The sequence below is a fragment of the Geospiza fortis genome, unplaced genomic scaffold (assembly GCF_000277835.1).
Source record: "Geospiza fortis unplaced genomic scaffold, GeoFor_1.0 scaffold162, whole genome shotgun sequence".
NCBI classification, from domain to species: Eukaryota; Metazoa; Chordata; class Aves; order Passeriformes; family Thraupidae; genus Geospiza; species Geospiza fortis.
The window spans coordinates 7,588,001-7,614,788 of NW_005054316.1; the positions used below are offsets into that span (position 1 = coordinate 7,588,001).

At 39.5% G+C, this 26,788-nt stretch overlaps 2 protein-coding genes across 8 annotated transcripts in view; one reads left to right on the forward strand and one right to left on the reverse strand.

Moving 5' to 3' along the window:
• Positions 1-1,147, forward strand: part of TFB1M (transcription factor B1, mitochondrial) — a 26,992-nt gene extending 25,845 nt beyond the window's left edge. For all 3 annotated transcript variants that reach the window (XM_005420117.2, XM_031056300.1, XM_031056299.1), the window contains exon 8: positions 247-1,147. In XM_005420117.2, coding sequence (XP_005420174.1) covers positions 247-505 — 259 coding nt within the window. In that variant the 3' untranslated portion in view covers positions 506-1,147. The remainder of the gene's footprint in view (positions 1-246) is intronic.
• Positions 1,093-26,788, reverse strand: part of TIAM2 (TIAM Rac1 associated GEF 2) — a 135,721-nt gene continuing 110,025 nt past the window's right edge. For 4 of the 5 annotated variants that reach the window (XM_031056295.1, XM_031056297.1, XM_031056294.1 and 1 more), the window contains 12 exons: positions 13,548-13,727; positions 12,038-12,106; positions 11,539-11,664; positions 10,325-10,433; positions 9,531-9,710; positions 8,011-8,129; positions 6,759-6,867; positions 5,730-5,788; positions 4,793-4,898; positions 3,967-4,054; positions 3,176-3,330; positions 1,093-2,326 (listed from right to left, as the gene is read on the reverse strand). In XM_031056295.1, the coding sequence (XP_030912155.1) occupies positions 1,683-2,326; positions 3,176-3,330; positions 3,967-4,054; positions 4,793-4,898; positions 5,730-5,788; positions 6,759-6,867; positions 8,011-8,129; positions 9,531-9,710; positions 10,325-10,433; positions 11,539-11,664; positions 12,038-12,106; positions 13,548-13,727 (1,944 nt within the window). In that variant the 3' untranslated portion in view covers positions 1,093-1,682. Of the gene's footprint in view, positions 2,327-3,175; positions 3,331-3,966; positions 4,055-4,792; positions 4,899-5,729; positions 5,789-6,758; positions 6,868-8,010; positions 8,130-9,530; positions 9,711-10,324; positions 10,440-11,538; positions 11,665-12,037; positions 12,107-13,547; positions 13,728-26,788 lie in introns of all 5 variants that reach the window. The other variant, XM_031056298.1, reaches the window with a different exon arrangement.

Below are 26,788 nucleotides of genomic sequence, written 5' to 3' on the forward strand. Positions count from 1 at the left end.
CATACATGAATGTGTTTAGTCTATATAATGTATGTATGTGCTTTCCTATGGTGTCATAATTTGCATTTGCAGAAAAAGGACCTTTATATGTTTCCATTGCTCAGATTATGCGATGTGTTAAGACTGCCAGAGCTAAAATAGTGACATAATTAATGTAGGTTTATTATTAAATTCCACATTACTCTTAAGGGAAATGTAATTGTCCGTCTGAATTGCTGAAATTTTTCTTCACCCCGTATCTTTTAGGACCTTGTTTCCTGAAAATGGGCGCTTGAAAAGAACAGAACAGCTGATGATGACAGCAGATGTTGATCCAACTCTGCGTCCTTTTCAGCTCTCTATGTCACAGTTTAGAAACTTGTGCAATGTGTACAGGAAAATGTGTGATGAAGACCCAAGCCTTTTTGTGTTCAACTACAGAGAAGAACTACGGCAAAAGAAGAAAAGAAGTTTACTTGGAAGTACTGGTCAACCTGAACAGACTGAAGAGGAAAATCAGCTGTAACAGCACAAGTCTGATTTCTTTTATTAGTTTTAACTCCTTGATCTACAGGTGTTGACTCATTAAAAGAAGGTCTAGATGGTCCTACATCGATGCAGATATGAAAGACCTACTTTTGAGAAAGTGGTAGAGAGACAGGGCATCTCTCTATTCCATTTAGCAGCAGACAAAAGGGAAAAGGCAATCCAGATTCTTTTTACTTCAGGGGAATGGCTAGAACACATATGAAGAAACAAGGTACGTTGTGAGAAAGGTAATTAAGTTGCAATACTTCTGATATAATTGAATTTTGTAGGAATGAAAGTGCTTTACTGATATTGAAGAAAAATACCTTTCAGACATCACCACATAAGATGGTGTTTGGGTTTTTGTGCTTTTTTATCCTGGAACATCCTCCTGTGCAGAGTAATTTGAAAAAGAGAAGCCAAGACTTTTATAAATACACTCAAGTGACTGGCTTACAGGAGGATAAAGTGCACCAGTTGCCTCAAGGTCTGCTAATACTCTTCTCATTTATGCAGAAGAAAAGAATTTGGGATTTAAAGCTCCAACTACAGAAAAGCAGCACAATAAAAAGTAGAAAACATGTCTAAGTACAATACTTATTTGTCCTTTACTGTACAGGCTCATAGAGAAAATAAAAAATACAGTCAAATAAAAGATTACAGGCCAAGCTTTGTTTTTGTATTTACACATATGTATAAAGTATAAACAGCATTGAAACATACAAAAATGAAACTTCTGCACTGTTGTGCACTAAAACACATTAAAATAACTTAATTGTGCTTTAAATAAAGCAAACATGAAAACCAAAGAAATAAAATGCCCAAGGTACTGAAAATTTCAGTTTGCAATGCTACTTTCCATTATAAACCCTTCTGCCACTCACTAGCACCTTTTCCACATTACTTAACTGAGGCCATCCCCAAGAACACTACATCGTCTTAATAAATGCTTGAAAGGGATGAACTTATTTACATACCTGGGCCAACTTAATCTATTTTTAATCCACAATAAATTAAAATAACTTAAGAATCCTTTACAGCTGTTTTTGAGCAAAAATGTATTAGTGCACAAAATCAGATAGTAGTTTTCCTGTAGCTTCCATGAATTTACTAGTTTTAAAGCAAAATGTTTGTTGAATTTTATGTGGACTTCAAATGAATGTTTTAATAGTAAGCTAGGATTTTCCATGCCTCTCCACAGCTTCATAAAAACAGTCCTCATTAACTACAGATGTTAAACTCTGGACACTAAATTCTCTTTCTAAAATAGAGTTCAGATCCAGGTTTGCAGCATCAGAGTGACTGTCAAGGGATTGGTGACGTTCTTGCATTGCCATTAGAGTTCCTCTGCTACGCTTTGTGCTGTTTACTTTTCTCTTCACTGGGCAGAAATGGCCCCGTACGAGCTTTGGATGCTCTGCTATCTGAAAGCCATCCTCTTCCTCATTTTCAGCACCCTGATCCTGTTCAGAGTCAGCACTGGGTTCCTCTGAAATCTTCAGCCGCTGGAACTGTATTTCAATGTCTTTTGTAGGGCTGCCTTTCTTTAGGCTCCGATAGTCCTCATCATCATCATCATCACTGAGAATGTCGGATTCTTTGACAAGAACATTAGAAAAGTCAGATGCAGTGCTCTCTGCATGTTTATCGGGAGATGAATTTTTGGGCTCCTGGATGCTCTCAGAAGTGTGGCAGCTGCTGCTCTGAGTGCTGCTGCTTAGGCTGCACTCATCAGAGTCCTGGAAGGTGCCTTTCCCCTGGTCACCGTTCCAGTCGCTGCTGGATGACTTCTTCAGTAACTTCAAGGATCTTGTGGAAGCTGTGCAGAGTAAAAATGCAGGTTTATTTTTTTCAGCAAAAAAATTTGGTTATACCTTTTATCTTAATATCCCACTTACAATTATGGTGGATATAGTCATTCCAAGTCAGATGTGTCAGCACTCTCATACTGACAGTGTGCTCCCCATGTCACAGCTTTCATTACACCTACCCTAGGGTTCTGTGCTTTCCTTCATGTGTAATATATATCAAATCCGCCAAAAAAGTGTAGTCATACACACACTTCTGCATAAAGAAAGATTGACTTGGGCACATCAAACACTGAAGGGCCCAGGTGTAGGCAGCAGCTGAACTCTTCCAGATCCTCTGACATTAAGGGGATTTTACAGAGGACTGATCTGATAGAGAACTTGAAATACTAGTAACTACTCATTTAACTAAAATGTCTGAATCCTGTACTTAATTACAGTATCAGCTGGGATGCAGATTTAGTGCATGGAAAGAACCAAGACCCCCTGCCTTTTCCCTGTTGTTCCAGCTATAAATGCTATTGGGGCTGAGTTACTAAAGGGAGCCCAGAGGAAAGAATGCTAATATTGTATGGCAAAGGGTGTCTATTCCTTCTCAGCAGAATTAATTTGGGCCTTATTAAGTATTCTCTGAAGACAGCTAATGACACATTGCAGTGTGGGGAAGTCTGTTTGTCTCCTCTAGCCCTTGTCACATACTGAGTGGTAGAGAAACTACTCCTGCTCCAGTCCAAATAAAAGAAGAAATGGGATTTGTGGGTCTGACACATGACACTTTATGGTCATGGTAATAATTGTGAACACCCTACCAGCACTGGAGTCTGGATGCTTTAGTTTTCACTTAAGCAGGTGTTTCTTACCCAGTTTGGCTGTTGCAGGTACACGATTCTTAAGTGGGATGAGGCGATCTTTACATTTTTTCTCCAGCGGTAGCTCACATTTTATGTGACGTCTGAAATTCTCCCGCAGAATAGAACGGATGACCTTCACAATGTTAGTCTTGTTCTCAGAATCACTGCAAGTTTAAGAAAACACAAAACTTAATTTCCTCGCTGAAGTAAGACACTGGGATAAAATGTTCCCACTGCCTTTCTGCTGATGGGCTTTAGTGCAATGGTTTTTTTTTCAAAAGCTTGCTTTAGTAGTGGGTTTACAGCTGTCATAACATCATAGAATGTTCTGGGTGGGAAGGGACATTAAAGATCATCAAGTTCCAACCCTTGTGCCATGGGCAGGGACATCTTAACAGTGCTAGACATTTCACAGACCTTGTGTTTTGACATCTTAGTTGCTTCCTCTTAGAAAGTTACTTGAAAGATAACTTCTGTATGAGAGAATCACAACCTTAAGTAGTCTTTATGAGAAAGTAATCTCTGTTAACCAGCTGAGAGTGATAAAATCAGTTACTTTGCCCATACTGGAGCTTATATTCATATATCTGCAGATTTCTGACATTGGATCACTACACTTAATTCACCCATTTGAATTTGTTATACTTTGTGCAGTTAAAGATTGGCAGAGTGCATAGCTTCAAGTAAAGAGTGCCACTTCAAAACTGCTGATGTAAAGGTCACATGGGAGAAAATATTTTCTTTTTATTTTAAATGCCATTAATGTGATTTGTAAAATACAACCTCCATGTAAAGCTTACCTGCTGCACAACTGAAAAATTGTTTCTGGCCTGCCTTCTAGTTCTGACTTGGTGTGAATCAGTTCCCAGATACAGCTGTTCTCTGTTCCTGTGCATGGAAGGAAACATTATTTTTGCATACACTCCACAAAACCTTTGGCATTAGAAAGACCAGGGTAGAGCTCCTCTACTCTCCAGAAGGCAGTGTTAATTCAGCCACATGTGGAGCTACAGAAGATCTCACCCAAGGTGGAACCCAAGAGAAAGTCCCCTGAGCTCTCTTGCTGCGGCAGCCTAGCAACTGCCCTTGATAACTTCTCTCTTGGAGAGTTGCTTTCCCCCATATTTGCTGCTTCTCTATGATTTCCAGCCTTAACAGGCCTTCACCCAGGTGTGCTCTAAAGACCTTGAGACACTTTGCAGAACATACTGAAGTGGATAGGACTATAAAGATCAGCTTGAAAATAAACCCATGGCCCTTTACTACCACAAATTTCAGTCACCTTTCTGCTGTTTTAAAAAACATGAGGATCAGCACACACACAGCACCAGTGTGTCATCAGGATGTCAACTACAGTAAACCACCTGCCTTCTATTGGGAATTTCCACTCTGTCATTCCTTCACATCATGTTACATCTCCCTTAATGCACAGAAGTTAGCATACCAAATGAAGAAAGTCTGTAAATGCATCAAGCCTATACCCCGAGTGCAGAGACAACAGTGGGTAGATAATACTTTCTCTACACCTGCTTGCTTCCAGAGGCTCAGAAAGACATCTGTAAGAAGCAGTATTACAAAATTCCAGAAAAGCATTCAGTCCTAAAGTATTTACTGCAAGAGAGTTACCTGCTGTGTTCCCCAGTCGAACTTGAAGAGCAGATAAAGGAATCAGCCAACGAAATTTAAATGGATCCAAGTCACCATAATTATGTGCAGCACGAACATTAGTAGGCTGTAAAAAGAAAACAAAGGATATTTCTAAGTAGAAGTAGTGGTGGTGTTTTGTACTACTCTTAAAAGATCTGCCTTTGAAGAAAAACTAAATTGATTAAACTTTCTTTCACTACCTTAAAATGAACTTGTAAATGTAGTTGAAATGGTGATAGACACAACCTTTGGAATTCATAATTGCTTCAACTTTCAAAAGCCATTTGATTTTAACTGATAAAAATAAAACTTTGCGTGTAAGTACTACCAGGAAGAAGTTTCCTGTGAAAGAACATACAGACTGTCGATTAGCAGAATACATTAATCATGTAGCTACTGCTGCTACTTTTAGAGCTCCTCCATCTGTTAGAATGAGCATGGTGCAGTATATCACCACTGGTACTTGGAACATACAATTTGCTACCTGGCTTCCACATTTCAGGTCTGTAAGTGGGTGCAGAGAAGGTTATGTCTATAACGCCCCTTTTCCTTTCCTTCCAGGGTAATCAAGGGTCCATAAAACAAAGGTCTTTCACCTGCACCCTGTGGTAAGGTAGGCCATCATAAATGCTATCTGGAAGAACTAGTGATTTCTGCATAGCAACGTTTCATCTTCCACTTGGTAAAATTAACGTGGAGTTCACACAGAAGATGATGCTGGTGCTTACTAAATAACAAAAAATATTTATTGCTACACAGATACTGAGCATTTATTTTAGCAGGATAGTCAGAACTCCACCCTAGCAAATGAAAGTGGTGTTTCGCCTCAGTCACTCCCCCTCTAACACTGTTATGGTCAATCTCACATTGCAGTAATATCCTGAACATCCACCATCTCCACTGATACCAGACTTACCATTTTCTTTTTCAGTTTGTAGTTCTCCTTATACACCAGTATTACAGCCCTCTTAAAAACTGAAAAGAGAAAGAAAAAAAAAAGAAAACTGTTAATTATAGGCATATTACAATATTCAGTGAAAATACTATCTTGGAGAAGCTGATTATTATAGTCATGGGAATGTGAAGGATGCGATAAGCAAACATTGAAAAGCATTTGCCCTGTGCTGAGATGACAACTGGGTTTTTCATTCTGCACTTTCATGCAATGGCAGTATTTTTCCCTCAGATTTTGTTCTGAACATTTAGGATTAAGCCATTCTGTACATTTATTCTGAAACTACCAGTAACCACCTGTCTATCTTCTGTAAGTCTTCACATAAACAAATACAGAAGGTGTAGGTTAGATGTAAAAATTTTCTTTCTGTAGACGGTGGACATTTTCAAGTGGAGTGAAGGGCCTGTAGCAGGAGAGTGCTGTGAAGACAGTCTGTTCTTCCTGCAATTCCACAGTTTGTTCTGTTTGGAGCATCCCCTTCCCTAACCATACTTCCCAGGGAAGAAGTGCCCTGAGAAAGAGAAATCTGTCTGACATTAACCTGGAGTTCTTCTGAAGGTATGCTCTCATTTCCACATCAAGTTTCAGGTTAAAATAATCTGGATGGGGATTTCAATGCAGTAGCTGTAAAGCAGAAGTTAGTCTGAATTCACCAGAGTAGAATAAATCATGATTTTCCCACAAGCCTCATTTAACAGATTGTTCTAAAGACTCTAATATTGCCTCTTGAAAATCTTCCATAGTTTAAATATAGGCAAGACAGCAGCTGAGGGTGGCTCACAGAGCAAACAGTACCAGCAAGCAAATAAATAGAAACTTTTTTCATGTTAGGAAAATACAACTATGCATTTTTTCATATATAAATCCACCCTACATATCATGTACTGCAGGGAATGGAGTTTGGGGCTTTTATCCTGTGAGAACATTGAGAAGATCTAATGTGGCCATCTTCAGATTTGAAAGCACAGAGTCCTTAAGGAAGACACTTACCAAACACTGTAAGTTCAAGGTCTTTCCTTGCTTTGCCCAGCGATGGGAAAGGATTCAGCCAGGTAACTGTAGAGTGCATCAGAAGTTCTCCCATTGAAAGCTCTGTCACCTGGATTAAATTATAACAGTAAGTAAAATAAATAAACAGTATAAATATCTACATCAGTGCTGCATTTTAGTACACATTGATAACTTTAAGGATCTATGTTTTCTGTATTTACTCTATGTATAGAAAGAGATCTTTACCGCAGCAGGAAAAGTGTGAGTAATCCCTTTTTTTAAAACAGGTTACAAATATACAAAGTAACAGCCCCTAAATTACGAAAATGGGCTAGAAGTTCTTACTATTAATAACTTAGAAGAATACTAAGCTGATCTGATAATCTTACACTTCCATATAGTCAGTTATGAACTGCCTGATTTATTAGCTGTAAGTATCTTTAATTTCTATAGAGTAACTAGTATTAATGACACCAATGGCAGAATTAATGGAAGTCTTGTACTCTGAGCCTCCTTTTTTCTGTGGGACACAACATAATGCTGAAGAATATCAAAGGCTGTCAAGTTTTGTTTCCCTATAAATGATGAGAAACCAGGTAGTCAACAGGGACAATTTGACTTTTACTAGCAGGAAATGAAACAACTGAGATGACATCTCTCATATCTGATATCCAACTTTACAGATTTGATCTGCTTAGTAATTGTTTGATGTAAATAGCTGAGTTGAGGCCTTGCTGCCCCAGTTCTGGGAGATGACTGCACACAGTCTGTATAACTAATGGGTTTTGCTCTGACAAATATCCATGGATGCCTCAGCACTGCAAGTGCAGAGAATGAGAATAACAGACCTTAATGTGAAATCCTTCAAATTGCCATTTTCATTTATACGGGTGAAAAAATATGTTAAGAACTTAAGAACTCAATAGCATAAAATCTGAATGCCTTGGGGCATGGATAATCTCTGCAACGTTTTGACAAGAGAGTTTTTCCTACTGAGAACTATATCTACTCCTGCTTGCAATTCCTGTCAGTCCAGAATGCAGCTCTGGCAGCTGTCTGAAAACTTTATCATAACCTACTGACAGAAAGAAATTTGACAGGCAGATACAAAACAGAAGTCAAAATATTAAAGGAGAATGGAGCAAGCCCAGTGGAAGTAAGTTCCCCAAATTACCTCAGGAAGAGAGGAAGCCCCTACAGCAAGCTGAATAATGCTTCAAGAGTCAATGTGACATGTTGTTTCTTCTCTTACCTCTTTCTCTGTTCCACTTTGTTCTGCAACCAGTTGGTCAAATACAGTGCCATAATCTTCATATATCTTCTGCATCTCATTTATGTGACTTGCTACTTTTTCCATTGCCTTCAGTGCTTCTGTAAGGTGTAAAAAAATTCATACACAGCTATGTAATTCATTTTTATTTTCTAAATATGGTAATTTTAAATTCAATTCCCCTTGAGGCATGTAAAATGATGTTGCCTTCTGAAAGTTTGGCAAACTGAACTCTAGCTCTGTATCAATACTTTCTCATAGGAACAGCAGAAGAAAAACTTCTTGGTCAGAGTAAGTGAAAAATGCTCATGTGGTGTCTTTAGTGGCTGAAAAGGCTGCAATAAGCATTCCAGTGACAAGCCCCCAAGGTTGGGGAGGGTGTATGATAGTACCATGGCAGTATGATAGTACCATGGTTAAATTTTGCATCTTGTAGATATAGGGCCACTAAGTCCTCTGGAGTAATCTACACTCATCCTAGAGTAAGTTATCTAATGATCTTCAGGGGAAACACATTGCATTTGTCTCATCCCAGAATGGACAAAGAAATACAGTGTTAGGCTGTACAAGTTCCCCATAGGCTGTACATATTAAATGCTGGTGGCCAGGTTTTGTTTAAATTATGTTTTCCAAACAAGAATGTCACTAGTTTCCATTAGATTTTTGTATTAATTGAGAATGGAATTGGACAGGGATCCTATGTTTCATCAATTCTCAATGGCACAGTTGTTTCATCAATTCTTAATTTTAGCAGTTTGGCATCTATCCTGACCTGCAAATAAGTCCCCAGCCCCAGCTTGTTTGGGGAAGGGAACGATATTGGAAGCTCCTTTTGAAGCCAGTAGGATCCTCATGAGTTTTTACTGACAATGTATTTTGTCTACATCCATTTTGTGAAAATGACAGTCAATCCATAAAATACATCTCTTGATTTTCATCCACCAGATGCTGACAGACCTGAACTGGAATTTGCCAGGGTGAAGTCCCAGGCATGTGAGCCTAGAAAAGCAATCAACTCTAATGCATGTCAGATAAGTCTCTCCATATGGGAGGACTGCAAACATTTGACAAAGATCTCTTCTACACAAACAAGAGTCACAGAAGGACCTTGAACAACAAATATTTCCTTCTGCGGTGCTCTTAAACTTTGACATATTTCATGAACTAAATAATAACCACAAGATGGAGCCTTGGTCAGTATTTCTCAAGTGGGTTAAAAAAAACCAAAAGGCAACAGTGTGACCCGACATGCTCCTGTGCATGAGGATAAAGATCCCAGTCCTACTTGCCATGGCAAATCCTGGGCATACCTGCTTCTCTAAGGGACTTGGACATACCAAGTAGGACTTTCAGTTAAAGGAACAAAAAAGTACTTATTACTTTTAAGGAGAGTAAGGGAATTCTCTCTAGGTTTTGACAAGTTCTGTGCTATCTGTATCTTCAGAAAGGGCAGGAAATAAAACTCAACTCATTCATTCCTGTAGAAGAAAAGAAGAAGTTACCTGTCAAATGATAATGCTCCTCACTCTCATTGTCCGTCAGAGACACCAGCTCTTTTAAAAGCAGAGGATATTTCAGCACTCTCTGAACAGGCTTTATGAGATATGACTCCAGTGTAGAAGAATGTTGCTTTGTGGGATTTCGAGCATCCAGAAAGGTCTTAAAGGCACTATCTGTTTTGGCTAGATTAAAAAAAAAGAAAAAAAAGAGAAAAAAAAAGACAAAAAGTCAGTTGAATATGAAAGTCATGGAAGCTACAATAATTGAAAAACATGGAGTGCCAATTTGAACCAGCACCAAAACTCTTGCCCTCTTCAATGGATGATTTACAGAGTAGCATATGCTATCAATTTCATTATAATTTCCTGCATCAAATAACATTCAAAAGGGCTGAGAGAGCAATTCTATGAAGGTGAGATTATTCCTCTAATTTTACCACTGCATTGCAGTGAATGGCAGAGGAAGTAATTCCTGATTTATTCTACCATTTGTTACTGCTTTTCTGGAGACTGGGCCTGCAGACAGCACAAAGGTGTGGAACGTGTTTCTACAGCTCTCTAGGCTACTGCCTGGAAGTTACAAAAGGAATCTTGTTCTTCAGCCTATACCATACCTAAGCAAAATCTGTGATCTTAGATCTTCCTGTTGAAAGATACCTGATTAGTCTTTGTTCTATAGCAATATTTATTCCTTGATTTTATCCAATATTCTCTGCAAGTTGACAAGATTTGTTACAGTGGCTCACTGCAGTTTGAATTCATGCAAGTGAATTACAATAATGAAGACAATAAATTACCTCTCTCAAGAACTTTCTGAACTTTGATGTGGTTTGCACAGAAGCCACTGTAGAGTTTGAAGTGGTCAGCATAATACAGAAAGGAGCCACCAAGGGAAAACAGCAATTTCTGAAATCAACACAATCAAAATATTAGTTCACTACTAGAATCCTAAGTAAATATTCAGGCATACAACAAACAGACTCAATGGTGGATTATTTGCTATCTTTCTATACATATATATATGTAACATGAATATACTACTGGTAGTAACTTGATGATATTTTTGTATTTCGTGGAGTGTAGAGGTCAGCCTGCAATTTTCTCCTTTCTTCCTGAGCAAGTATTCTGTTTTACTTTATATTTCAGGCAGTGCAGGAACAAAAATCAGCAGACATATAACTATGTTGTTCTGGGAAAAAAACGGGAGCCATAGGAAGCAAGGCATAAAAGTGCCAAAGCCAGAAGGGACAGAGTAAAACAAATACAGGATTGCTTTCCAGCTGTTTTCTGTTTTTCAGGCAGGTGGTAATTACAGGACACCTCTGATGTTCTTGGATGAAGGGGAGGTTGGGAAGATGTGGGAGGGACTGAATCACAAAAGAGGTTTTTAGAAAAATGCCTCCCAAAGCAAATATAAGAAAGAGGAGTAGTGAGGGAGGAGGAAAGCAGCCCTCTCCCCTCTTTTAATCAATGTTTGCTCCACAAAATGCAGCAAGTGTTCAGGAGGCCTGCCAGCTCGGTCCTGAGCCAGAGACTCCATTGCCAGGGAATCCACTTCCTCCAGTCAGGGCAGGTACTGGGGAGTGCTGCAGCCATTTACACTTCACTTTCTGCTTCTTGGACCTCACGACATGGGAAACTCATGTGGCATTAAACAAGAAAAGCTCGCAGTCTGTTGGGGGTTAGTTGGGCACAGTACAGAGAAGCACAGGCAGGGCAGAATTCAGCACAGTGACAATAATCTCCCTACAAAGGAGTTCTGCCTCACAAACATTGCCAGTTTATCGTGTACTCCAAGTCTACTCTGTCTTTTCCCATATTGCAAATTTTGCCATGGGGAGGAAGATAAGACCATAAAAAATAGCACTTACTTTCATTGCTGAATAGAACTCTGTAATCCAAAGTAACGCTTCAAACATAAAAGCAACCCTACGAAACTTCTAAGAGCCAGAAACATCTTAAAGCCAGATTTTCAGGCACACTACAAAGTATGAAATGATGAAATATTTACCCGGAACTGAGATGGTGTTTCCAATGTATTAAAATCTGAGGAAGAAGATATTCCATCTTCAAGGGTCTCCAAAAACACCTTCTGGAAATCCAGCATTTCTGGCAGGCTGCCGAACAAGGATTCCATCTGTGGAAAACATCAGGCCATGAAGTACAGCACTCCATGAACCTAAAAGGTCTTTTGAAAACAGTGGACTAAGGAGATGTAACACACAGAGATTGCAAAGGCTAGTAATGTCATTGTTAATACTTTTCAAACAGGTTTTATAAAAAATCCATGCAAAAAACTGAGGTTTCTCAGCACTTAATTCAGAAGAACAATTACTCTTTAAGAAGTGGAAGTGATGGACACACCAGAGAGAAGGGCACTGACTGGTGTAATTCTTATTGACATCCTTGTTGTTTGCTTTTTCTGTCACACTCTCAGCAATAAAAAATCCAAGTGTCAAGGTCTTAGCCCATAAAAGAATGACAAGGACCTTTTTCAGCTATTCCCTCACCTCGTCCTGAGTAAGGAAGGTTTCTTTTTGAAGGGGCTCCAAGTATAGCTCAAAGAGGCAGCTCAAGTCCTGCAAAAAAGAATATTGTTCACTTTTTCTGTACCATTTGGAAACTGTTCTTTATGTGGTAACCTTGAGATAAGGGTAAATTTGGGGGATTAACTAAAGATGCAATTCCTTTTCAGTAACAAAATAGCCTGCAATATCGTTAGCACTGAAGTTACTGCTAAATTAGAGGCAAAATCATTTCAGTATAATGTTATTGTTTCATCCTTAAGGCTTTACAACTTGATTATAACAAATTATATTTTAGTCTAGCATGAGGAAGAATTGTTACAGATGTTTATTTTTGAATGAGTCCATCCATATGAACAGCATGAAATGTTTTAATTATTTATGTTACATAAACTATATAAATAGCCACTTATTTAAACATCTGTAGTAATATTCAGAAGGACATGTAGCATTTTAAAACCGCGTAAGTTATTAAAGTGTTCAGTTATGTTGTCAGGTAGGTATGATCAAGGGCTTAGTCAGTCACTTCTTGAAAAAAACTAGTGCCATTTTTGAAGCCTTACTGTCCCACCCAAGCATGACAGCAGGGCTGGGCCCCACTACACAGGGCTCTCTAACCCCAGGAAGTGACACACCAGAAATTCTATGTAGAAGGAATAATGAGCAACTCCCTGAAAACACCATAACAAATATTGCAACCTGCCAGGTTTTTCCTGATGCAAAATTTCACGTGTATCAGTGGCCTCCATGGTCATGTTTTGTTCAAGTGATTCCTCTAAAAGATACATCAGGTGGACATAAATGAGGGTCCAGCATATGGCTGTATCAGTGCACTGGTGGATGAAGTGTTTTCTCTTTCACAAACATTATTGCAGCAAGTACTGACATCTGTAAATACAGGTTTGGAGATCTAGAAAAGAAGATGATGTCTTCTTGCTGGAGGTCAATGAAATCAATGTTTTTTTGTTTCCTTTGGCAGCCAGTCATGTGATTTTCGAGTTCATAAAAAGAAGAGAGATACATCGAACAATATGCAGGTTTATCAGTCAGAATAACTTCCATGTCATGCTACAACCCACTGGAGTTGTGCTTTTTACCTTTCCTGGTTCAAAAATAATCATGCACTCTTTTCCACATACTCATTTGTAGGTTTGAGACTGTTCTGTTCGTATAACAGATTTATCTTCATCTTGAAAACTGGGGAAACATCCCCTGGAAAAACCTTTTTTGTTTGCAGGTATCTTCTCCCCACAGATGACCGCTCTCCAATACAACTACAAATTGACTGCAATTAATGCTACTACATCAGATCCTACAGCCTCAGCTGCAGGAGCAACTCTGCCAGAAGCAACAGGAACAATTAGATAAGAAGACTTTGTAGGTGATAGCCCTTGAGGAAGGCTGGTTGTGTAAAGAGAAGATCAAAATATGTTAACACCATCCACAAGTCACAATCAGCCTCAAAAACAAGTGAGCCATGGTTGTTTTTTTTTACCTTGACGTAAGATTTCTCAGTGTCCATAAGTTCTTGGATGACTTTCCTCAGTCTGTCTGCATCAGAAAGGTGGCGAGCCAGTGGTCGTGGAGGTGGATCCTGGTTGTCCTTCTGTCCTTCCATATTGCTTGCTTGGACTTCTTGGAAGTTTCGGCACAATGCACTGATCTGCTCTGCGCTCTGTTAAATGAGAAGAAACAGACAAGTCATGATGTTTTAGAATACAAGTAGTACTACAATTATTTCTGAATTCCTCCAATTTTGCTCCTGTTTCAAATTCAGGCGCCAGAGCATGCCATCGATTTTTGTCAGATGTGTATCTTGACAGGTTTGAACAGCTTTAATTTATAGCAGAACCAGATCAGAGCAGTAAAAGGAATTTAAAATTGCTAGTGATTTTCCAGCACAAATTACTTTCAGTCTTCAGATACAAGCTCATAGAGTGCAAAAGATGACAGAGCACACGGGTATATCACTTTGATTCTTATGACACTAGCATCACACTGTTTTCACCTCTCTTATTTTGCAACACTCAGTGCATCAAAATTGAAAGAATTAGCAGATAAATATCTTATAAGCATCCAGAATAATTCTTTTGTATTTCATCTGCAACATATATTGTATTGTGTGTTGTCTTGTTGCTTTCTAAACAATGAGAAATGAAGCTGAGGGTTCAGATTCCAATTTCTGGGGATGTCAAAAGATGGTCAGATGTTTTCTTTCCAAGGATACAGCTACATATCAGGATCTTTTGCTTTCAAAAAAGGTAAATCAAGAACTAAATATTTGATATTCTTTAGAAGAATTATTAAAAACAGAATAAATAAAACTCGGAAAATTTTCAAACAAGACAGGAACTGAAGATACAATGACAACAGTTAATCTTGTAATGCGAAGATGGAAGACAAGGACATTATGAAATAGTTGTCATTTGCTCTTGGATGACCACAACTAATATCCAAGTGCAACTTTTACAGGCCATAATCTTCAAAGCTCAATTTGAAATTATTCCACTGTTCTCTTTCTTACATACTGTTTCCCTGGAAGCTAAAACATCGCTACAATTACCCAATTCTACATTAACAGCATTCAGTATCCACATCTTTGTAGTGCATGAAACAATTCCTTAGTGCTTCTGTCATTCACACACTTGCACAAACTGGACAGCTGCATAAGCTGTGACATTTATCACCTTGTATTTAGCAAGCGCATTCAAATGAGGACTACATGAAGGCTGCCTATTTCACATGTAAGTCATTTTATAGTGATATCAGGACATGAGTGCATTTCAGAGTTGTCTTAATTTGTACTTTATTTGTTCCACAAGCTGTTTCAAGTCATCCTTTTTGGGTGTCTTGATTCACCACTGATTACCTGTGTAGCTTGGTTCACCAACATACTAGGCCATCAAATGAACAAATGCAAAAGTTAATCTGAAAATGAACTGAGCTATACAAAGCCTTTCAGTAAATTGGAGGCTAAATGGACTACCAATATTTAATCTCATCCATTCCTGTGATTAAACACCTATATGATGAAAATAAATGTTAAAATGTCAGATATTTGCCATGTAGTCCATATCACTCAGTAGCTTCCCAGCTCCCAATTTTGAAAAATACCACCACTCTAAAAAAAAGTGAAGTTACTTTCCTCACTGACACGTGGAACCCTCTTCATAATCCAGTATAATGACAGTTTGCAGGACTATGAAATCTAGATACATTTAGTATTTTCAACACTTATTAGGACCCAAAAAATTGCTATACGAATTGAATGGTGTTTGTTAGAATTACAGCTCCACAATGATGGAATAAATCTAAAAACTATAGTCAGTCTATTACACTGAAATTAATTAGTGGCTTGCAAACAAATCCTTTAGGAAGTGGTGTGTGGGTGTTTGTGTGTATGTGGGTTATTTTAAAGCAGTTTGCAAACAACTGAATGCCAAAGCCCTTCACTTTTGTTTTCTTTGTTTCTGATGTCAGAAAGGTTTGTATTTATATCAGAATGTTTCAGTTTTTACACTCTCTACAGCTCAAGATGCACATGGGCAGCTTGATTTACATCAGCCTGATGACTGATCAAGGACATGGGGTTCAAGGATGCAAGGCAGCCTGTTGAAAGCAAGTCACAAGCATCATCATCAGACACAGTTTTACAAGGAAGAGTTAGAAATCCTCTATTCCTCCTCAACCACCTTTGCCTGTAGAGCAGGCAGACATTGGGGAACATGCTATTTCTACATCCCCTTGAATTTTGGGGTCAGTGCTGCATCTGTCACCGAGAATCACTGCATGGGAAAGCATATGGAAATAGATGATACTCCTCCATATAAATACTTTTTGATCACCTAAGCAATATCATTTTGCTGTCAGAAATTGTTCTGCATAGCTGGCCTAAGCCCAAGGCACAGGATTACCTCTCCGGTACTGCCAACAAGCACTGATTTTTATAAACTTTAATATGTTCCTGGGTATGTTTGCAAATTTGGCATTAAAATATTTCCCTTGACCTCCCTGCTCACAGGATCTTGTCTTTTTCTTAAGTCTTACTGCTCTGTGTCCTTCCCTCTACAAGAGGGAAGAGTCTTCCAGACCACACAAAATCCAGACCTTACCCTTTGTACCCACTGTGGTATTTACACTTGGGTCAAAGCAAGCATGAAATGCTACTTGATCACAGAACAAAAGTGTTCCACATTCACTCATATACATTGCATAGACCATGGAAGATAAAGGAACCCATTTTGCCAGTGGAACCATTGGTTCTTGACAAGGAGCCTAGTATAAATGAGAACATAGCAACAAATAAGTTGACAAGCATAAAACAATTCTTCCTCCATGTTTCTTTCCAAAACTCTCTTACCACCCAGGTTGGGATCTCTACCCTTTTTCCCTAGTGAATGCTGCTTTCTGCCTTTGACAAGAAACAACTTCCTGCTCTTCTAAACTGTTTAAAACAGATCCTTTCTAGCAAGTCTTGAGTGACAACCTCTAGGACCAGCTCTTTTACATCTGGCATGTGTGGGCAGGAAAGGCTCAGCCTCTGTCCTCAATGTGGGATTGGCCTGCAGCTGGGATTTCAAAGCCATCTGGATGTTCTGGATGTCAAATCAAAACCTGGTAGTCTAGTGTCCTTAAGCCCAGAAGTCTCAAAAGGAACTCCCTCTTGATATTACACACATCCACGTCTATCTGGAATTAAGGAGGGAATTAACCGTGGATTTGTTCTGATCTTGACATTGCAATAGTAAATACAGGCAGATATGACTCTCAGATAAAACTGATCAATTCCTCAAGCACAGAGCTGATTTTATTTGCGCAGGACCAAGACTGTACTTAGTAAATGGTAAAAAAATTATTTATGCCAACCTTTATAGTGTGCATCTTATCAGAATAAAAACATTTAAATCAGTAAAAAAGAGAAGTCCAGATAACTGACTGCAGACAAGGCTGCAGCATAGCTGGGAACAGATAAAAGCTGAGAGAAACTACAATGGAAGCAGCAAACTTCCTCCAAAATCCATTACTTGAGCTTATGTATGCTGCTTTCAGCAACATGTACAGGGGACTACAAGCAGCTTCAGCTTACCTTTGGCACTGAAGAGTAGACAGATAAGGCTAAATATCAAAAAATTTAGACTAACAGTGCTAGAGGTGGGAAAGAAAATGGAGTTTATGCAGGGTTTAAAGGGAAAAAAACCCCGCATATATTTCAGGGAGAAGGAAGCTAAGGAGCACTGTGCTTAATAAACCTTATGGTTTATTGGCCATATTCAAGATTTTCCAACAAAGTTGTATAAACTGTTCTACAGATCTACCAGTCAGGGGAAGCAACCTCCTGATCGACATCTCCTGGCCTCTTAGAAAACAGAAGGATGTGTATAAGTAGTCTGGAGAAACAGTTCTTTCATCCCTGCGTGTTTGAGACTCAGACTTAAGGTTCCATGTCCTTCTGCAAGGAGTATTCTCTGTGAATGTGGACTGCTCAAAGTAACCTTTGAATGGAAATTTCCAGCCCACAGAGATGTCACCTTGACCCACGGCAGCCAGCAACCACAGTGGTGCTCAGCTTGTCAGATGGAGATGCAGCACATTCCATTTTCAATAATAGTTGCAATAAGAAATATTACAGACTATGTAAAAGTGAGCAAAAAGATACTCTTACAAGGATGTCTTACAGATTTTCTTTGCTCCTTGCAGACAAGCATATCATCATTTGAGGTTGTGCTATCCCCACCAGAGTAACAAAACCCCATAAAATTAATCAGTGAGAGAGCAGAAGACATTAATCAGCAGTGGTTAAGAACTAGCACAACGATTTCATGGCTATCCTGTGACTTCCTACTGAATTATACTGATTGAGCATAAACGCTGCACAAGGTCAATTAGTGTTACAGGGTCTCTGCACGCTGCTGTTTACTTTACCCTCACTTACCCCAGTCTGTCAGGGTTTGTTTGAAAAAGTGATAGAAAGGAATATTTTAGTAGACTTAGAAAATTCTACACAACTTGAGAAAGAGTCCTTGGTGAAGCGAAAGCCATGCATGTCCTTTGAAGAGCGTTCAGGATTCAGTATCCTTGTGCAGGACACAGACCATATCTATGGGCTGGATCACCAATCCTTTGAACTCCCACCCTAAGAGGAAACATGCTCGGAAACATCCTGCAGAAATAGATTAGACTTGTGCCCTCCAAACGTGAACAGCTAACACGTCAGCTCTATCTGATGTATGCATTTCCAGGAAGACTGAATGCACCAGTCAGCAGAAGAAATACTATTACGTGGAATTTGCAGCAATGAACAACTAGCCTGAGACACCTTTACATCCCTCGCTCTGTGCAAAAGGAAAGCTCTTGGAAATGTCCATCCCTTTTACTTTGTGTTAGAAGGTGTTTCTCTCCGGAACAAAGGTAGCCCTGACAGTCACCATTATTTTGTAGGTGCATAACTCTGTGGGCATCCCTGGCATCTCCTCAGCCTGGGAAGTACTTTGTAACCAAGCAATATAAAAGGCTAGAAAGTTGAAGGCTCTAGCTTCCTTAAAGACCACAGAAAAAAAGGTTGCTTTATGTTAGAGATCAATACAATACCTCGCTCCTGTAATTTGTTCATTGAAACTGAAAAATGCTAGCAGAGCTTTACTGAAAAATACTTTGTGGCATTTTCACCACAGAAGTCTGGGCAAAAGTGCTGCTCAGCTTTCAGCAATAGAAGCTAAACCAAAGCAGTAGCCTCAGCCATTAGTTATCTTCTGCTCCTTCTCCTTATTTTCCCAACTCCAAGGCCACTCAGTATGAACTTGTTCCTGACTGACAATAAAATTATAGGGGTCTGCTTTGTTTCACCCTGTCTCTTGTGTGTCTTTTAATGAAAATATTTAAAACTTTGCTAAAAGAAGGGCATTTTTTTCAGTGTCTACTCAGATCCTTCATAGAGATAGGCAAATCATAGTTGGAGTCATGTTTTAAGGAGAGAAAAGCAAATCCTCTGCACCACAGGATGAGAAGGTGCCCTGCTAGACAAGGGCAAGGAATTAACAAGGAACTTTTGTCTTTGAGTTAGAATTTCCCAATTTCAGAGAGATTTACGTTAAAAAATCACCTTGTTAACAGAATTGCATGTCACCAACCTCATTTAATAGTATTTGTGTTAATAGTGAGGGAGGGGCTGCTGACCGAGTAATTCTTTCCGGAGAGCACAGGGTAAGGCCTGAAAGAAGGCTGAACATACAGCTGTGTAAAACAGCCAAGATGTAACCCACCTGGATGGGGTGCCTGAGATATTGATATTTGCATGGAGGCAAATCTTCCCTCTGACCTGCCACACAGAGAGATGCCCATCTTTCTCTTTGAGCATAGAAGAACCATCAGTGGTGACTGAGGTGCTTGACTGAAAATCCTGTTATAAACCAAGGGACCTGGACCCAAGAGCCTGCATTGACCAGGTTCCCAGGACAAACAGCAACCACCGAGTTCATAGATGCTGTGCTCAGTTTCTCTAGAATCAGTCTCCAAAGTCATCTGACCCAACTCATACCAAAGTCAAAAGCAAAACAGAAGTGATTTCCATCACAGGACACTAAGTCCTGACCATACAAAATGTAAAGATGAGAGCATCAGGAAAATAAAAAGAAGAACCCTGACAGCCCAGGTCACAAAAAGGAGAGTCTTATGAGCCAACATCAAAGCACACAATAAAATTTTCCCAAACCCTGGTTTTGTAAAAAACTGTCAGTTCTTCCTACCCCAGGTCCTTATCCTGATGTCAATTTTAAAGCAGGAGGCTCATGCTATTTTTCTGCAACCTGTGTAATACATATATACATACATATATAGATATATACATCCCTATATATACACACACATATATACAGCCACCCGTGTAATACATATATTTTGCCAGCTTTACCTTGATTATAGATCATATTTTTCACTCCCTATTTCCACAACACTAACTTGATTCTGAAAAAACGGAGAAACAGTTAAAATATTCATGCTGCAGTTATTTCCAAATTTCCATGAGGAATCTTTTTAAATCCTTCCCACTTCTTGTCAAAATATGGATCTTAGTCCTTTCTCTGAGAGATGCAAGAAATAACAATTTGCTTGAGCCCAGCAGCAAACAGTGCAGGCAACCAACCCACCCTTCCCTCCCCCAAACTTCAGAAACCCCAAACCTTTTCCCTTGCAGAGCATTGACACAAATTCAGCCACCAACTACACACTGTGAGAATCCATCATTTGATGACTAATGCTGGGACAGTCATTATTTATCAGGTACAAGCAGCTTGAATGCTCCTGCAGTTCCATCCCAACCCCAGCCTAATTAAGGCTAACCCCCAGCTGAAGCCACGGCAGAAGCTGCAGAACTCACCACAGAGAGCATCCTGTGCAGGGAGCCGTAAGCTGCTGCTGCCTGCTGCTGGGTCTTGCGAGCCAGCGCTAAACTCTTAGCTCTGGCTTTACTCCTCCTGAAGGCGGGCATTGCGGCTCGTGAGTGCAAACTTTGCCAAAGGAAAGAGCCCTCGGAAGGAAGCCGCGGATGTTGTGATCCCCCGCAAACACACCTTCCCTCTGAGCTCAGCTGCACAAGTTTCTCTTTTGTGCCAATTACCCAAAAATCAGAGATGCTGACAACATCCCAGTGCGAGGAGGCTAAGCAGCGTATGAGAGTACAGACAGAGCTGCCATGCCTCCCTTTATTGCTACAAATGAAGGAAAAACTTGCTAGATGAGGAGGTTTTCTTTATAAATAGCTTGATGTGGTGAGTGCAGGACAAAGTTCAGTTATGACAAGGGAAGATGGGTTTGATCTCCCCAGAAATATACCTGCCTCCCTGCCTGTGAAATTTACTGCATAAACAAAACATCAGGTGCTTTGAGAAAGTTAGCCAAATACCTAAAAATATCTAGAGGGTGCTGACTGCCCTGAAGGTCAGCATAATTTGTCAATAGCACTGATGTTCTGTCAAGGGTATATGCTGCTAAATGTTGAGGCATACAAATGCTCTTACAACGATAAAATGAAAAACAAATAGGCAGCTCTCTGGATGATTTCTTTACATAATTATGCTTGTCCTTTGTTTGAACTTTTTAGCCATAATTACATCAATAAAAAGAAATTTAAAATGAGCTCAGTAATAAATTCAGGCTTGAAAGTAAGAGTTCTGATGCTGACATATTTATACAAAACCATTTGGGTCTACAGATAGATTACTCTAAGAACAATGCAGCTTTAAATAAAACATTATAGGACATGACAACACTGAACTGAAGAGATAAAAGACTGACAAGCAATTCATTAATACAAGGAGAACTACACCAGAGGCATAATAAAACACAGCAACTCCCATGTTGCCCCTATCACAGCACTCCTGGAGTGCAATGAAGTTGAGCTGTAAGGCTTCATTCAACACTGCCCTTGGCAGCACCTACTGCTCCCTAGGAAACCCTTTTCTTGAACCCCAATGATACACAAGCCTGGGTATCTATATCCTTGGTTATGAGTGCACTGCTTCCAAGGTTTCAAAGATGTTCACCTTCATACAAGCAAGGGAATAACACAGCTTTCTCCTTTAATTACTGCAATTAAACTTACATCCATCTCTTTCCAAATCATTAGCACAACTTGACAGCTCAGCATTTGCCAAACTGTACAGCTCAGTCACTGAGAGGCTGCCTATCAGAGGAAAAATGATGCTGGAGCCCTGAAACAACATGCTGCTGATAAGACATGCAGAACACATCACAGCAGCAGGAACCTCTTAGCGGATGGACTGTGCCCTTTCTTCCTCTTGGAGACATATCAGGGTCACTGGGGGAGAAGACTGTAAACAGAAAATTGAGGAAATGGTCTTGAAGGAGCAAGAGAGGTTTTGCCTGCTCCCTAACATTTCATTTTTCAGTGGATGTAGAGTCTGGTTTAAAAATCCAAATTCATAGATTGCTGTGCAGCGTGTACATGGCTATTGTTCTTATCCACCATTAGTGGGTGCCTCTGCAGTAGTCCACAGATCCTAGGGATCCACAGAGCAAGTCTGAAGATAAGAAACAAAAATAAATAAGTAGTTTGTGGAAATTAAAAGTTTAAAATGCTGCATATGTCATTTTAAAAATAACACAGGCTGGGTCACCAGATTAAGATTAATACAGTGTATTAAGAGTATAACTACACTTTCTAGAGAGCTACTTTTTCTTTGTTTTCTATCTGCATTAGTTATGGCAATTTCAAGCTCAATTTTTTCTAATAGATACATCTAAAAACACAGCTCATCCACTGGGACTGAGAAAAAAAAAAAGAAGGTTGCTAAATTTCAGGTCCAAGCAATATCGTCAATCTTGATGAAAAACAATGACAGGCCTTTTTAATTCCATATTAGGAAGTTATTCTTCCCCAGATTTGCTAATTAAGCCTGCATTATTAGCTAGCCATATGCCAGCTAAAAGATGTTACCAATTAACAGCTTTTTTTTAATGTGTATTCATTAGAAAAAAGACAATTATGTTTCAGTAATCTTTCCATCTCCTATTGAGGGACTTGGACAAATCAAAAAGGGGAACAACACAAACTAAAGCAAAGCAAATGAATGAATGCTTTTCATTTAGCCTTTCTTTTTCTCTAGAAGCACACAAGCAGTACTCAAGCACTTTTCAGAAACAAGAGAAATAATCCATCACTGGGAAATATTTTTAAGATCACTGGAAAAATGACATAGCCCTGTTGTTTGTTCCTGTGTACTTTGAATAACACACGTTCCCTTTACCGACATCTGGTTTTCATCTTTCCATTTCAGTGGCACCAGCCTTGATAGTTACCATAACAGTGACATCCTTCATAATACGGGCTTCCCTCTATTGTCCCCATACGTGTAGGTGTGCTTATCTGCCTCCAGTTCATTTCCCATCCTGCTTTTGCCCTTAATGCATCAAGGTAAAAGGCTAATTTTGCTCCATCAGTGTACACTTTGAATGAAAGGAAACTGTGGCTTGCCTGCAGGACAATCCCGAGCACTTGTGGGCTACTTTGTAACATCAGTCTGGACCACTGGTGACACAGAAGCATAATTCATATACACAACATACATATGTAGACACACACACAGACACATATATTTAAAAAGATACACGCACTTACGTACCCTGCACTAACAGGAGCTCTGCAATGTTAGTGGTCTCTAAGCATTATAAGCTCAGGATTAATACAGCTTGTCTCCAGACCTCTGCACTGATCTAGAGGGAGTCTGTTTTTTACTTTTTATAACTGTGGGTGGATAATTTTTCTGCATATTTTCCTGTCATGCTTATTATACTAATAACATGGTTTTTAAATGCCGTCAAAATGTATTTTCAAAGCATAATTGACCACAGTGAAGACACTTGCTTTAATTCCAGTGATTAAAAAATCAGTTAACATTCCAAATGTTTAAAGTGAATTGTTTTATTTTTACTTTCAAGCATCTTAAATATTGTTTGTAACATTCTCACTAAAAGTGTTTTGTGCTGAATGCAAAAACTTTTCTCAAGTATTGCATTAGAAACTGTAGCAACCACTGAGACATTATCTTTGCAGTTGCACTCATGTTTCACAACATAGTTTTGCAGTGTGACACCTTTGGAGGCAGAGAAGGCAACGCCTATCTGTTCTTGTTAGTAGTCAGCATTTTGCATTCCAAATGTTAAAAGATGCAGTAACTCCCCTGTAAAGACAAATATAGATTCTCTGAACTCTACACCAACCTCTCCCCTGGTTTTGGCAAGACATTGTTTAGGAACTACAGGAGAATTCCGCTGTCCCAGAAGGAAATAATCACCATGTGAGAGGATGTCTATGTCTGCTCACAATACGTTAACAAGAGACAACAGGTAACAAAACATGAAAGTCTGGTGGAAATTCCCTATGCATCTGACTCAACTAACCCCTTATCTTTTTTTTTTTTAATTCTTCTGCCTCTTCCATTCTTTTATGTACCTTTTTGTTACCTTTGATTTTGCAGAATTTGCTGCAGGTAGCAGACATTTTTCAGCTTTGGTATTTCAGGTCTACCTTTGTTATTACATGCTCCTGACAGAGCAAAATAGGAATCAAAGCTTCATTGAAGTTATGATGGCATCCAGGATGCAGTATTTATCTGAAATCCTATACTGAAACTTTGTGCAAATTTAAAGCGACTTTGTGTGCTATGGGTGACTGCTGAGTGCATCATATACCTTGGCACGCACTCAAATTGGGTTTAGATGCTTTTGCATCATAAGAAAAAAACACATACGTTACTGTCAACACTGCAACTGAACTGTACCTTAATTTAAAAAAAAAAAGAAAAAAATACCAAATATTCTGCAGATGGCAGAGAGGCTACCCAGTTCCCTGTGTCTATCAGAAGTGTGATTAGATATCTCTGCCTTTCATTTCAAAGTGAAACACTGGCGTCATATCCTGCACTGCAGGTGACCGGGGTTGCTTTTGGAGGCACAGGGTGGTGGGCTCCCAGGCAGCTTCCTGCCCTTCACCACTGAAGTCACAGTTGTCTCCAGAGGCACTGCTAACCATATCCTGTTGCAACGATTCAGGGCCCCTGTCATATGCTTCCCTTTTCATCTGCAGGTAAGCCTCATGGATTTTTCCCAGCTGACTACAAAGAAAAGCTGTGTTGTAAGTCCTCTCCCACTGGCTTCCTTCATTTGCAAGCATCAACACAACACAATTTCTTTTCCTGATCAAAACCATCTGTATGTTTTACACCAAAAGCTCAGTACTTTTGAGAGGACGTTTCCTTCAGTTGGAGGAAAGACAACAAATACCCCTTCCCCCTAAGGCCCAGGGCCTCAATGTAATAGCACAAAACAAAGCTGCAAAGGTCACACCTCTGCATGCTGGAACTGCACATACTGTGCAGACCCTTCAGTCTTTTTTCCTCCTTTCTTGTGCCTCCCTACCAGTAAGTATGCAAGCAGGTCTCCATCTACAGCCTAACCTGGTTACAGGTTCACACTAGGTACAGCACTTTACATGCTTTAAAGCCTTGTGGTTTTGCAGCTCCTTCGCTGCGTTAGCCAAGACTCACAGCTCTTACATTTGAATTTTGGGCCACCCATAGGGGATGAAGAACTCCAGAATCAACACAACAAAGTGAAATCCAGGACTGGGCAGTAGCACTCACTGGTAGGTTTACAGTAAGCCTTCTGTAACCTATCGTCTACCAGTTCTGGTGCCTTCTCTGAGCAATAGATTAACACACTGAATAATTAATCTAATTAATTAGATTATTTTGCAAAATTCTTATGAACTTCTGAAGGGCTCCAGTTTCACTGATACCCTTCTCAAAAGGCACAGGAAGAGCGCAGGGGTCCAGCAGCAGGTCCACACTGCTGGAGCCACCAGCTCTGGAAGGGTCACCATAGGCTGGGCTATCTGCAAGGAAAGCACAATAATTAGCAGAACTCCCCACAGGCTTGTCATGCTTTCAATGCAGAACAGTCCCCTCCAGGCACAAATGAATCAAGGAAACCACTGCTGAGAAACATGCTATTTTCCCATGTCAGCTGAGATTCCCTAAATGCATGTCAAATCTGGAAGAAAATGACACTTGGATTGCAGAGGCTATACACGATTTTGAGAGTACCATGTTGTTAATCCCCCTCCTACAAAGTAAAAAAAAAAAAAAAAAGTTAATTGCAGACTACTCCCCAGGCTTTTGGATGTCATCAACTGCTAAAAAGAAGTTTTCATTATTAAAATAAAGGAAAAATCCTTCATGTCCTATGGATGCTGAGTAAACCTTCAGGCAGGCAGCTCTCCTGCAATTAATGACATGCTGTGCAAGTGGGAACTGCCCGGCCAATGCAAAACAGAGCTAATGAGAAGCCATCACGACATTCAGCTGGAATTGCCTCCATGCAAGAAGTGGGTATGGGGCTCTATTGACCTTCTGGTCATTTCTGCTTGGTTTTCTTTCAGTGGAGCTCAACGACTTGGTTAGTACTAACATTCCCTTTCCAAGATTTTTAATTTTTACAGGCTGCTTAACAAAATTATTTCACATACACTGCTTATATACACACAGTCAGACTGGTGATCCCGTACTCATCTCTGAGAGCAATGAATGTCATCACCAGATCAAAATAAATAAATGAACCACCTCATATATATAATACATATGATCCATATAAAAAATAGGATTACATTTACTGACAGTAGCAGTAGAAAGCAGTTGGGTGTGTTTTGAATAACAGTGCCCTGAACTACTCCAAAGCCCATCTGCTACAGATCAAAATGTACAATGTTTTCTAGGTGATAAATCATAGGAATACATGATTACTAGCATCCACTTGCATTCTTCTGGAAGAAAAAATACCATTCAAATCTTCCACAAACACTGAACAATCGCATGAATTTTCTGTTGGGATTGGACTGAAAGTATGAGTAATGATTACTAACTACCTTTCACTCCTGCCATTCCATGGCAACTGCCACAGTTGCCTCTTCCTCTCACCAAAAATCAAACCATGCTTTTTTTCTTTAAAAACTGAGCATTCAGGCAGACCAGCAATCAGATACATTTTCTCTCATCCTGGTTTGAACTTAGACCTCAATATATATTGTACCTAGGGATTTTTACCCTTTAATTATTCTGCATCAGAAGTTGATGGCTGTAGTCATGCTACTAATGGAGGGGGTTTGAAATCAGCTTTAGAGATTTTGAAGACAAAATGTTAATTTCTTCAACTTATGAAAACCACCCC